At 44.8% G+C, this 14,199-nt stretch overlaps 1 protein-coding gene across 2 annotated transcripts in view; it reads right to left on the bottom strand.

The window, feature by feature from the left end:
* Positions 1 to 14,199, bottom strand: part of TGFBR2 (transforming growth factor beta receptor 2) — a 78,000-nt gene that overhangs the window by 40,853 nt on the left and 22,948 nt on the right. For both annotated transcript variants that reach the window (XM_004588259.2, XM_004588260.2), the window contains one exon: positions 1,115 to 1,283. In XM_004588259.2, the coding sequence (XP_004588316.2) occupies positions 1,115 to 1,283 (169 nt within the window). The remainder of the gene's footprint in view (positions 1 to 1,114; positions 1,284 to 14,199) is intronic.

Here is a 14,199-nt window from a genome sequence, read left to right as displayed (position 1 = left end):
TTTCATTCCAAACTACTTTTCTGCTTTAGCAAAAGCAGATTCGTTTTACAAAGAAGTGGCACACAACTGGTATAACCTAAATGAATGGATGCATGGATATCAAGAAAACTAACATCAATTTAAAAAAAAGAATTATGAAAAGCACTGGGATCCCTTAAAATGGTAACATCTTTCTGTTTCCACATTGGCTATTTTTAAAAGTAGCCTCATGTCTACTCTGGCCTTCCTGGAAACAGTTACGGTAGCCTTAATGCTTTCCTGCTGGGTTCCTTAAGCCCAGCGAGGGAACCAACAGATTATGACCTCTGTCATGTGGGAGGTGCTTTCATCTTCCCACATCCAACTTTTCTTCTCCACTTCTGCTAGAATAAAGAACTAAGACTGCCCCCTCCCCAGAAAAACAAAGCTCCTGGTGCCACTTATGGGGTCCTGAGGAAGAATCAGTAAAATGACAAGTAGGATACATTCTTAGCATCTAATTATTGATTAGCTTGAGAGGATGAAAAGGGGAGAGACACAGGCAGGCACAAGGAGCTCTCCTCCCCTGGTTCACTCCACACAAGTCCACGATTGCCAGGCAGGGACTAGGCCGAAGCTGGACGCTGGGAGCCCCAGATGGGTTCCCCATAGCGGTGGAAGGGACCGGAGACCTTAAGCAAGCATCTGTTGCCTACAGGTGTCCCTATGGTGTCTTAACTGCTACGGCAAAAGCCTGCTTCCCACTGCCATTCCAATTCTTAATACAAAGAAGTACTTCCAGATGAATTGTATTATTATTATAAGTATTCAACTATAGTCTCTCTCTCCATACACACACATACACACACAGAGGCATTTTTAACAGTTCATAGAAAGTGAAATTAAAAGATAATGAGCATTTTCTACAACCCTTCCAAAGCCATCTCCTACAGACACATGCACGTCTATTGGAACATGGATAAACTACTCCCAGAAACTGCACAGAGTAAATGGAAAAGAAGCAGTTTAAGCAAAATGCAAATGGGACACGGATTTACTCATAGAGCCGAAGACCCGCTTTGGGCTCTCATATGGCAGGCACACGTTCTTCCTCAGAGGGCAGCAGGAAGAATGACCGCTCAGGAGGCTGCCTTACCAGACGGCCACACAGACTTCATGCGGCTTCTCGCAGATGGACGTGATGCTGCAGTTGCTCATGCAGGATCTCTGGTTGTCACAGGTGGAAGACCTCACGTCACAAAACTTGCAGAGTTGTGGAAACTTGACAGCACCATTGTTGTCGGTGACCATCATGTCATTATTAACTGGGGGAAGAGAGAGAGACAGTAGAGAATTATTCAACCGCCAGGCAGCCTGCCAAAGAATTCCTGAAAATGTTATGCAATTTTAAGTGAACTTTATGTCATGAGAACGAATACGCAGAAAGGAGAAATATCCCCTTTACATCAGATTTGAATTCCCTCATGTAGGCTATTTTTAAATGGAAGCCATTGTATGTGACCTTGGTTGCGAGGGATTAGTGTTGGACTCCTTTTTATAAAACACTCATCAATCAATAACGAATCATGGCTTGGCCCACTGCATAGTGCTGGGCCCTAGGAGCACAAAGCAAACGACTCTTAAGGAAATTGCAGGTTAACTGGGCAAATAGACTAGGAAACAGACCAGAGCCTGGTAGCCTAAAATAGTGAAGGAAGTACAGGGCATGGAGGAGCCAGACAGGAGAGCCCTGGGCCAAAACCATACAAGGTTACAACCAAACTGTCACAAAGGACAGAAGTAGGCAGGTCAGCCCAAAGGAGAAATTTTCCACCAGACCTTGCTTTTCATCATCCAAGAGCTTCAGTAACATTTTTGGCAAGGGACTACTTCCATGAGATCTGACTTGCCTGTTGTCTTGGGGGATCTCATTGGATGCTCACTGAGGCCCTCCAGGCACAATCCCAAGCACTGGGAGGTGGAGTCAGGATGGCAAATAAAAGCTGATTCTACCTGAAATATCTGCCCACTACCTCCTCTCCAATCTCCCTCTTCATCAATGCTTACCTGGAAGGACACATGGACCATCCCAGAAAGAAGTGAACTATGTATCTTTCTCGGATCCTCCACCTGCTATTCCTTCTCATCATCTTTGTGGTCCTGGATTAAACATCATCTTTTCCTCCCAAAGCCATCTGCAGTAGCTACCATGGGACTTACACTGTCCAAGCCGACTCTGGGTCATGTATTTGCTGACAATCTATCCACCCAATGCAGCTCCATGAGACTTTATTTAGCATGTCTATATATTCTATCTCATTGCCATCACACAGACTAGGGATCCAAAAAATATGTGCTGAATGAATGCACAAATGTACATCCCCAGGCCTGAACACAAAGAGCTGAAGAAACAGCATCACTTAGACAATGGAGGAACGTGGTCATAAACACAATACTCACATACATTCAATAAAATACTGAAGGCAACACAAGGAGGCTAAGATGCCACGCCCATTTCTTCCCATCATTTTCCTCCAAGAGATCTGTTCTCACTGGCGTCATGGGTGACTGAAGTCATAGTTCAGGAAGCCAAGTGAAGTAAGGCATTCAATCGACACACATGAGATAATCTGCATATTACATGCCACAATCAGGAAAGGCAGGCACACACACTGCACATGGCATTGGGTTAGTGGCTGGCCCATGGGAGCCAGAGGTACTTCTGCAAAGCATCACCTTGCACAGGTCTTATCCAAGTCTTGCGTGCATTCCTGGTGTTGGGGACACTCCTGCCTTCAGAGGAGCAGGTACCATATCCATCCACAGTCCCTCCCTGCTCTGTGAATTTTAAATGCCCATCACTAACACTGTATCCTGCAACCCTCTGTCACTTAGGGGTAACACCTGTTTCCTGGGTCTCTAAAAATATGAGCACACATAAATTTAAGATTTGCTTTACTGTGGTAACAGTAAATCCAGAAGAAAAAAAATAAACCCATTCATCCCTCTCAGGCCTCAAGTTCATTTCAGGAAGTATATTTTTAGGTAAGAAACTATTTTAAAATCCTCAATGTCTCCCAGGCCAAGAGTTCCATGCTTAGCTAAAAATATAGCCAGAAATGCTCTCTGAACCTTGTGTTAAATTTGGAACTAACACAACAATGAATGTATATTTTTTTCCTACAACGGTTATATTTGGATTTGTTTGTGAAACAACTAATTTAACCCTTTAGGTCTTCCAATAAGACGCTGCCAAAACAAATAAGAACAAGTGAAGCTATGTTTCTGCTTCAGTGTGTGTGTGTGTGCGTGTGTGTGTGTGTGTGTGTGTGTGTTGTTTTAGTATGTAGTATGTTGTGGACAAACATCTACTTGCTGGTTAGAAAGCTTTGTTGTTACAGCTGTGAAGTCAAACCTCTATGACCTAGAATGGAGGCCTCTCTCACTTTAGGTATTTGACTTGTCTGGGAGGTTATCTGCCTTCAGAGCAGTCATCTACTGCATCATTCTAGAAGATGGTGATGCCCGGGTCCCACTCCCAGATTCTCTGGCTTGACCATTCTGCAGACAGAAGGGTCACCAGCATAGGAAAAAACTGTGTGACTCTCATGTTCAATCAGGTGCAAACCTTGACGCAGAATGAAATGCAAAATAATAAGAACAACAGAAACCATGGGCATCCGTGCGTCTTTGCTATAATGGTTACATCACCCGCATCTCCTAATGGAGTGTCTGGGTTCTTGTCACCCACATCGAAGAACTGGATTGAGTTCCTGGCTCATGGCTCTAGCCCGGCCCTGCCCTGGCTATTGTGGACATTTGGAGAACAAACCAATGCATGGGAGCTATCTCTGTGTGCCTCCAAACAGAATAAATGGAATTTTAAAGCACAAAAAGCACACAAAAAGCAGCACCATTCCCTCACATGAGAACATCGCAATCTATTTAATAGATGCAGCTTTTCAACAAATTCCCTTGCAAAAAAAAATGCACACCTGAAGAGCTGTGGGCAGCAACTTCATACACAAGTTGGAGGGCAATCCTACATGGGCCGATTGACTCTTTCCTAGCAAAAGCCTACAAGTGCTAGAAAATGGGCAGGAGTCAGGCACGATTAAAACAAAAAGAAAGCAGGAGACTGGAGCTAGAAGCAGCAGAGGCTGCCGTAAGTGTGTTGCCTGGCACGAGTGGTCTAGGTCCGAGGCTTGCAAACACAACAGGAAACAGAAAAGGATTCATTGCAGGAGAGAGGAGAGAGCAAGACGGGAGAAAAGACCCAGGAGGCTAATCGCTGTGCACTGTTCCGCTTTGCCACTGGCATCACAGCCTGAGTAGGTTGGTGCCCCGAGAGTGGCACTCAGGTGAGGTGCCAACAAGACAGAGCCTCTCCCTGCATCTTGGATAAAAGGCAATCAGCCCACTGTGCTCTGAGTGGGAGGTGTATACATGATAAGTTAAATGTGTTCAGCGCCAACTGAGGATCAGGAAACTGGTCTATGCTACAACATAAAACCTCACAAGTAGCCAGCTGAAGAGACATCCTTGTTGCCAAAAGTTCTGTCCTTGTTACCAAAAGTTACCACTCTCACCACCTAATGTGTTTCAATCACCTCTCCATGCAGGGCATGCCAGTGTAATTTGCCATGAGTGAGTCTCTATGAATTGACCCTGGGTGGCGCCCTACCATAGCAAAGCTGGCTTGTCCAGAAGGCAGCTCAAGAACCTGCAGCCTGCATTTTGAGCCGATCTTCTCTTTCCTCTACAGACACAGGCCGTTGGGAATTTTTTTTTTTTTTTTGGTACATATATGTATTGGTAGGAGTGGCAGTTCAATTCACAGAACCAAGCTACACTTAACCTTGGCTGGGATCACCTGATTTTGATAAAAGCTAATGACTGCTCTAAAGGCCCCGGTGGGGGGAGGAACCAGGCCACCTCGGAGGAGTCCTTCACAATCACTTAGAACTCCATTAGTGTCCTGGCAGCTGGGGTGGGATGCAGAGTTATGGGGTGGTGTTAGGAGGGCGAAGCACACCTGTGGTACATGATACTGCATCCGGGCAATCTGATCCACAGGCAATGACAATACCGGTCAAACCTCCAGGAGCCACAGGGCAGCTTATGTGAGAAGCCAGGAGCTTGGCTAGCAAAGGAAACATCCTGTGAACAGCAACTCACAAGGATATCACCCTAAATGCTGTAACAAACCCTCCCAAAGAATCCCATTGCAAACCTGAACTCAACTTGGAAGCCGCTTCCAGTCCAGAGAGTCAAGTGACTCTAACTGCCTTTTCCTTAAGAAGCTCCCACATTGAGGCAGTCTATCTGAATACCTACAAGCCCTCTGTCAACAGCTGGGGATGTTCTACCCCAGCAGACAAATCAGGCATACCCTTCTTCAGGAAGGGGCTCTAGGGAGGACATGTTACCTAGAATAGCACTCACTGAAGAATACGACAATAGGCAGTAGTGCCCAGCACATGACAGGATCACATGGCCCATTGCACTTCCCTTCTCGCCCAGCCCATGAGTAACTTCAAGGCCCTGCTCACTCCAGGTCATACGGCCGTCCTGATGGACTCACATTTTCCTCCCGCTAGTCAGTGCCCACAGGTTCCATGTCTTGAGAAGATGAATTAAGTAAGTACTGCAGAGCGTCTATGTTTGCAACTGTCTCATGGGGTCAGAGATGAGAATCCCACCACAGCTCAGACTTGCTCAAGAGACATATCAGAAATTTTTTTAAAAAAGATTTATTTTCATTTTTATTGGAAAGGCAGACATACAGAGAGAAGGAGAGACAGAGAGGAAGATCTTCCGTCCACTGATTCACTCCCTAAGTGTCCGCAATGGCCAGAACTGTGCCGATCCAAAGCCAGAAGCCAGGAGATTCTTCCAGGTCTCCCACGCAGGTGCAGGGTCCCAAGGCTTTGGGCCTGTCCTTGACTAACTTCCCAGGCCACAAGCAGTGAGCTGGATGGGAAGTGGGCCACCGGGATTAGAACCAGTGCCCATATGGGATCCTGGCATGTGCAAGGCGAGGACTTTAGCTACTAGGCTACTGCACCGGGCCCCATATTAGAAATTTTGAGTGTCATTTCTTAGTCTTTATCTCCAAAAGGGGATTTACAATCAGCAGACTCATTAGGTGAAATGTTCCTAAACACGCGGCCAGAAAAGGATCCATGTGCCTGAATCATCTTGTATCAAACTACTGCTATCTGCTGGCATAACTGGGAAAGGGGTTGAAGAATGTCTTTATTCCACAAACACCCTGCTTAGCACCCTGTATTTCATAGCAGGGCCACCAAAATTGTCACAGCTCGGTGTAACAGCTCAAGGGATAATCATGGCAATTGATGTGAGACTCCTCTGAGCCGGGACAGAGCATCTCGAGTGTTAAGACACACCCAGATTCCACACAACATTTTCCAACCTGTCGTTGTGGGATCGTGTATTGGCTCCCACCATTGCGGGAATGGCATCTGAAATGCATGGAGCAGGCTGGGACCCCAAGCAGGAATCAATGCCACAGTCTTTATGCAAAATTTCCTATCTGGATTTTTTGCTCTTACAGGATTCCTCCTGATTGTGTAAGACCCATTTAATGTTAGTGAGAGGACTACCTTAATGAAGACAGCTGCTGAAGACATCTTCAGAGAACCCCCAGATTAGTGTTTGATTAAAGACCTAGACGCTACACACTTGCCATAGACATCTGAAACTGACCATCGTTGGAAGCAAGCAGGTGCTATTGGAACCCAGACCTTGACTATTGCTTCGCTGTCTTTGCTGATTTGGGATCTAGCACAATACAAAGGCCATTCTTCGCCTTTTCACAAGGATTTCTCATCTTACACTTCTTTCCATCTGCTTTGCTCTAGAGCCTGGCCTCTCGCACAATCACAGGCCCGGGGCACTGATCACCATATGGGTCTGCGATTGAAAGACTTGTTCTCTGAAAAAAAGCTTTTTAATTGCACTTGGCTTTTCAGAATCAGACACACAGGCAGCCACCTGGCAGGGAGCCGTCCATGGTCTGTGCCACTGGCAACCAGCAGCCCCGGCCCACGAGAGCAGGCCAGACAAGTCTGCTGGCCAGAGGACATGCACGTGTCCTCCATCCAGAACAAAGAAGAAGTTGGGCAGCCTAGGAAAATTCCCACAGGACTTCCCAAGGAAGGACGATGCTCCTAAGCCAACCAAATGCTACAGCCAATTACTACAGCCATCTAAACCCAAAGTAATGGCTAGTTTGTTTCTTTGAACGGCAGGTGGGCAAGAGATGGAGAGAGGAAGAGAGGAAGAGAGAAAGACAGAATTTACCCATCTTCTACTTCACTCCCCAAACACCCATAACAGACAGAATTGTAGCACACCACAACCTAAGAGCTTAGAACTCCATTCAAGTGTCTCACATGGGTGACAGGTACCCAGCTACTTGAACCATCACCTACTGCTTCTCCGGGTTCAGACAGGCAAGAATCTGGAATCTGGAGTACAGCCAGGACTGAGACCGGGCACTCCAAAACAGGATGCATTCCAAGTGGCAGCCTGTCTACTGTACCAACTGCCTGGCCCTCCAACTTTCCTAAATATTCACTTCATAATTGCAGCTTCTAATAGAATATAGGACCTTTTGGTTAGTTTTAAAAATGTGTCTGGGCCTCTTCTCTGCTTAGGTGTGAGTATCCTGAGAGCAGTAGAGGCAGAATGTCCCAAACCCTCATGACCCTGGGCCACCAGGATTAGTCAGGCACAATCTCATGGAGCCAACAGTGAGACTCTGGTATGAACAGGAAAGAAATGGAGAAAACATGGCCTGAAAGCACCAATTCTCGCTCCCACACAAATGTTTTTGTAGTAACCAGTAACCATGCCTTTTTTAAAAGACCTTCCAAGGATGACACAATTAATATTCCCAAATCTCTTTGAACTGGCAATGTCTTTGAAAGCCTGCATTGTAAAACAGTAAGTATTCAACAAATGTCAGAATTAATGCCATGAAATCATTGTCAATACCCAGTGGAAACAAATAATGCATACCAATTTCCTATATCGTTGTTTTGTAAAAAGCTGCTTTCCATATGTATTGTTTTCCATGTCACCACAGAATAAGGTCTTTAAAACCAAGGTAAGCCTACATCATTGCTAACAAGAGGAACATAGGTGAGAAATGCATGAAACTATTTTTATCTAAATCCTATTGGGAAACAATGTCAACTCAGATAACCCATTGAGCTGAGCGAAGTGTGGGTAGTACATATAGACAAAGCACGGGCATAAACTGGGCTGCCTTCCCTGAGTTTGTCAGTGACAGGTACCCAAACCACACGGCAAACAGTCTAGCAAGTTCACCTTTAGGAACATATGACATTAGCTGATTAATACATTGAAGTGTTGCTTGCCCAGGCAAATGATTTTCAAGAATCTCTTTCATCAATAGAGGGTTTAGTATAGGAGCAATAGGGGGCACTGGGCAGAATGAAGGGGACACAAAGTTCCAGAGCTTTCATGGTTCATTTTACAGATTGACAGTTGAGGCACACAGGTGTTCTGGCTTGGCAACTTATAAGATTTACAGAATACAAAGGGTCGAAGACGCCAGCGGGAATCCCACCAGGAGCCCAAACAGCGTATCACACGTTGTCCACCTAAATTCAAAATGCATTCTCTTCTCAATCTGAATAAACCTGATGCCTGTGTTTAAACCTTAGATTTCAAGGGTTTCAAATAAACCACCGAGTATAGGCATTTGGAGACCACCTGAATGTAATGCCAGTGTAAATTCACTATTACAGAAGTGATTATGAATGTGCTAGAGAGGGATGAATGTGTGTGTGTGTGTGTGTGTATGTGTTTGATGTTTCTTTCGACTTGTTCAACTGAGAGAATTTGGCTTTGGGGGTTTGGGTTTCAGTAACCTTTTAGCTCACGAATTGAACCACTCACTATAATTGCCATAAGGAAAACTATAGAGACATACAATGGCATTCACTAAGCAAGTAAATGAAGGAAATAAGGAATGGTTACCCAGGTTTGGATATTGAACATTTGACCGTCCCCTTAAACTAGAGAATTTTGCAGTTTAATTTACAAGGAAATTATGATGATGCCAGGTATAGAATAAAGCAAGCTACAGCTGAATAGAGAAGGAACTGGCTTAAATCCGCTATAATGGAATGTCAGCCCCCGATCTGGCATATTTTGCCAGTGTGACAGTGAGATGAGACCTTAATGAGAATGTAACAGCTCGGACTAACGAAAAGAAGAAACCGATCGAAAGAAGTACGTCCCGTCAACACAAACAGGAATGTGCGTCAACTGAACGAGTTCAACGGGGCACTGTTACACGGACATTCAAAACAGTCACTAGGTTTCTGCTGACAAGTGCTGTGGGATTAGTACTTCATGCAAAGTGCCACAACTGAGCAACCAATTCTCTCTCTGTTGATACAATTTGGACGGCATACTAGAGCAACAAAGAAAATGACCCCACAGAACACCAAAAATAAAAGATGATTAAATAACTCTCAGTGACAGTCAAAACAATACTGGTAAATGGCACAGTTTGATAGAGACGAGATAATAGGCATGTGATTTATGAAGCTGTGTGGCATTCCAGCTCAGCTAAAATAATGTGTTACCTCCCAGCAAAACGCACCACCTCTAAGCAAGTGTGCCATTGCTCTGCTCTGGGAGGGTCCTCATGTTGCATCCCGTGGAACAGGGGCCACAGGGCATGCAAGAGGACATACACAAACGAGTTCTCTCTCAGAAGAACTTTGGAGACAGAAAAAGTCGAAATGAAGATGTGCTTTTTAATTAAGTTACTCATTTAAGACTTAAACAATATTTCATCTCAGAGTGCTACCAGCTTAAGGGAAAATGCAAAAACAAACACCCAGCCTAGTGAGAAGGCTTTTTTTTTTTAGAAGATCAGAAAAAAGTCAGCCTCTGTGCTGAATCATTTGCATTAACTAAACTGGAGTTTGGTTGGGATGTTAATTTCCTGCGAGACCTGGATATTCACTGATAAATTTCTCTATGAGGACTCCCCCGATGCCTTTGCAAATGTGCCACTGTGCCCTGGTGCTGGAAAGGTTTTCCAATTACAGTTTTATTACTCAAGTGTAAATATGGGTCAAAGCAGACAGATTTCCATATCCCCTTCGTAAAAAGAGCTGGAGATGCTGCTGGGCTGAGAGAAAGCAGCCCTTTACAGAGGATGCAATAAGGTCCCAGATGCAGTTTCTGACCCCCAGATATGCTGTGAGGAGACAGGGCTGGGAGACATTCAAGCAGAGACTGCTACAGGCGGCCATGGAAGCTGGGTTAAGTCCAAAATGTGAACCAAGTTTTGTTCCTCCTATTTATCTCTGTTGATGATAGAAACAGAGACCTCCCATCCAGTGGTTCACTCCCTAAACTGTCCACATGGCTGAGTACAGGTCACTCTAATGCTGGGAGCTGGCTGGCAGGAAGCCTGCTACTTGAACCATCCCCAAGGTCAGCGTTAGGACAAAACAGAATCATGAAGCTGAAGTTGGGAATCAAACTCAAGCACTTACATCCCAATCAACTTCTTAACCACCAGTTTCAAAGTCTGCCCCCGAATCACGTCTCAAGATCAGGATACTTCGTATGTGAAGCCAGATCTGCACTCCGTCTAACACAAGCCTCTGGCCCCAGCAGGTCTACATCACTCCATGGAAACAGCCGATGGCATGGGAGGATGTTTGCCTACATCCTCATGTTCGTCTCATCCCTCCAACCCCTTCATATCATATACTCTCTGCCTGCGGCCACTCAAATAGTTACAATTAACCACAGTTTAATCTGGTCATTCTATTCTACCTCCTAATAGTAGAGACTCAACTGGAATGTAAAATGTCATGATTTAACTCCGTAATATGGGTGTTTTCTAAAGGGCATTTAACTCCCTCATGTGGATAATCACACTTTCATTTAAGGGAAGAGGTCATTGACTTTGGAACTTAGATCTGTGTGGTAATAGTAACTATTGCCATTATCACCGTTGACTGAATGCAGACCCCATGCTTAGTTGAATTCTAAGTGTTGCGATGAGTATTTCGTTTCATCATCATCACACACACACACACACACACACACACACACACACACAAAAAAAACCAGGACATTTGGTCATTATTATTTTAGTACTGGGGAAACGAATGGTTAAAGGCACCTTTAAAAAGGGGCTGAAGATTCCAAGTTCGCAACATGGCAGGCTACACAGAGATGAGGCCAGTGGTCCCAGGGGAGCACACCTGACACTCAGCCATAAAGCAGGTATCTCCATGCCAAAAGAGTGAGGCAGCAATGTCAGTGTGGCCCCTGGGAGCCAAGTGAGTATGGAGAGGGGAGGAGGAGCAGAAGGTTCCTTGCAGAAGGCTGTTTGGAATGGTTTGATCTGCTATGAGAGACGCGTAATCAAAAGTGCTTCACGAGGAAACCCAAGAACTCTGAGGTCCAAGACCTGAGTGTACCACTCTGCTGTTTTCTCTGTATGCCAACAGGCAAGCCACTAACCTCCCGAGACACCTCGCTCCTGATCTAGGAAACGGGGCCCTTCAGGATCCAACCGAAGAGCAAACATACGTGTGTGAAGCACATGTGGAAATACAAAGCGAGACACAACACTGACTTAACAGGAGAAGGAAGATGGTGTTGGCTCTGGCACTGAAGAAAAGTACAAGATAATTAAGAGTTTGCCACATGTATCCCTACTCATCAACAGAAAGCACCACTTTGTTGAGTTTGTTGAGTTACAAAATGGCCGTCAGGAAAATTTGAGTGAATAGACAAATTGAAATGCAATCATAAATTTTTTGTTTCCATGTTCCAGTGTGTGCCGGGTGATACCACAGAATCAATCAGAGTTATGTTGAAGTTCCCCACAGTACTTGGATGTTTGAGCTAGTCTGTTTTTAAAATATTGTTCATCACTAGTTTAGGGTTTGCAAATAAACAGTAACTTGAGAATCAAGTTTAATTTTCAGGTCCTTTGCTGACTTTGGCGTATTTGCCAGGCAAGGGCTGATCTGTTCCAGCTTTGAGACACTTCCTTTGTGATTTGGCAATAGGATGAATAAAATGAGCAAATCTAACACGCAGCGGTGGGGAGGCAATAAGGCACCTTACGATTATGAAATTCTATAATACTGAAAAAATTTGGCTTGTCTGTCTTGCTAAAATGGCGTTCTCTGATCCGCAGCTGCCGAGGGATTTTTAAAAGAATAACGGCCGAAAACGTTATTAGATTTTTAAGTATAAAGGTATTGCAAAAAGACTGTGGAAACATCAAATTGAAAGAAATTTATTTAGGCACAAAGAAGTTTTTGAAATCCATGTGTTTTTTTTTTCATAATATTCATTTTTTCCATAAACTTTTTGAAGACTCTTCTCAGGTACAGGTTCCAAAATAAACACCCTTTCATTGCATTTTCCATGAATTTCTATTCAGAGATGTGGCAAACAGGACTTTTTCATTTCCTCTTCTCAAAGCTATTTCCTCATGTAAAAATTGATAATGTGGGCCAGACACTTCGCCTTGGGGTCAGGATACCGGCTAAGACATCTGTGTGCCACCTTGGCACATTAGCATCCCACGTCTTGCTCCCAACTCTAGCTTCCCGCTAATGCACACCCTGGGAGGCTGCGGTGATGCCAGCTGTGTGGAGACCTGCACTGAGTTCCTGGCTTCTCACTTCAGCCTGGCCAAGATCTAGCCATTGTGGATAATTATGGAGTGAGCCAGAGGTTAGAAGCTCTCTGTTTCTTCCTGAAGCTCTGCCTCTCGAATAAGCACATAAAATGACTTTGTAGGGTTGTGGCGGGATTGAAATGCATCGTGATGAGACAATGCAAGCAGGGCACAGTGAGAAGACGGCTCAGGAGTTGACAATTGCAACGTGTTGTGTAAAGCCATGCTTCAGACACCATCATTCCACACAGTTGCCAGCTGAAGTGCCCATCCAGCTGCCTGCTACTGCACCTGCCAATCTAGTTGATGATGGCTCAATAGCCAAGGACCTGGCAGATCCATATGGAATTCTTGGCTCCTGGCCATGCCTTGGTGCAGTCTTCTTGCAGCTATCTAGGGGTGCACCAGCAAATGAAGGATTTCTCTCCCTCTTTTCCTCTCTCTGACATTCTGCCTTTGAAATAATGGAATCCTAAAAAAAAAAAAAAAAAAAAAAAAAGCCCCGAGCCGGTTCTAATCCTACAGTTCTGCTTCCCACCCAGCTCCCTGCTTATGGACTGGGAAAGCAGTCAAGGACAGGCACAAAGCCTTGGGACCCTGCACTCGTGTGGGAGACATAGAAGAAGCTTCTGGCTCGTGACTTTGGATTGGCTCAGCTCTGGCTGTTGTGGCCACTTGGGGAGTGAATCGGGGGATGGAAGATCTTTCTCTCTGTCTCTCCTTCACTCTGTAAGTCTGGCTTTCTAATTAAAATTTAAAAAAATAATAATAATTAATAGATCTTAAAAAAAAGAAGCCCTGAAAACCACTGGCCAACTTTATGTTCATGGGCACTTACAAAGCCCCTTTTATGGACCTGGAGTGGTAGCCTAGTGGGTAAAGTCTTCGCGTTGAATGTGCTAGGATCCCATATGGGTGCAGGTTTGAGTCCCAGCTGCTCCACTGCCCTTCCAGTTCCCTGCTTCTTGCCTGGGAAAATTGTCAAGGATGGCCCAAAGCCTTGAGGACTCTGCAGCTGCATGGGAGACCCAGAAGAAGCTCCTGGCTCCTGGCTTCAGATTGGCTCAGCACTGGCCATTGCAGCTACGTGGGATGTGAACCAGAGGCTGGAAGATTTTTCTGTCTGTCCTTCTTTCTGTAAATTTGTCTTTCCAATAAAAATAAATAAATCTTAAAAAAAACCCTCTTTTACACCTGTTCTCCCCTCAAATAGGTGGACTGAGTATGACAATGTTAAAGTTCCTTTCACTTATGCACAATTCAGCTCCAAACACCAGGAAAGCAGAACAACCCCAATGTGTTCAGCTTAAACCTGTCAGTCCTGGATAAATGGAATGAGATGCAATGATCTGTTTACAAGAAATCTGACTTCAGGTTCATCAAACCTGAACATTTAGTGTACACTTGGCTGATTTTCTCAGCCATGCAAGAATCCAGTCTTTACAATGCCTTAGCTTGCAGTTTCGGAACCATGTTCTGCCCAACACACACACACATACACACACACAAACTTA

The sequence above is a fragment of the Ochotona princeps genome, chromosome 30, assembly GCF_030435755.1.
Source record: "Ochotona princeps isolate mOchPri1 chromosome 30, mOchPri1.hap1, whole genome shotgun sequence".
NCBI classification, from domain to species: Eukaryota; Metazoa; Chordata; class Mammalia; order Lagomorpha; family Ochotonidae; genus Ochotona; species Ochotona princeps.
This window is presented reverse-complemented; position numbering and strand designations above follow the sequence as displayed.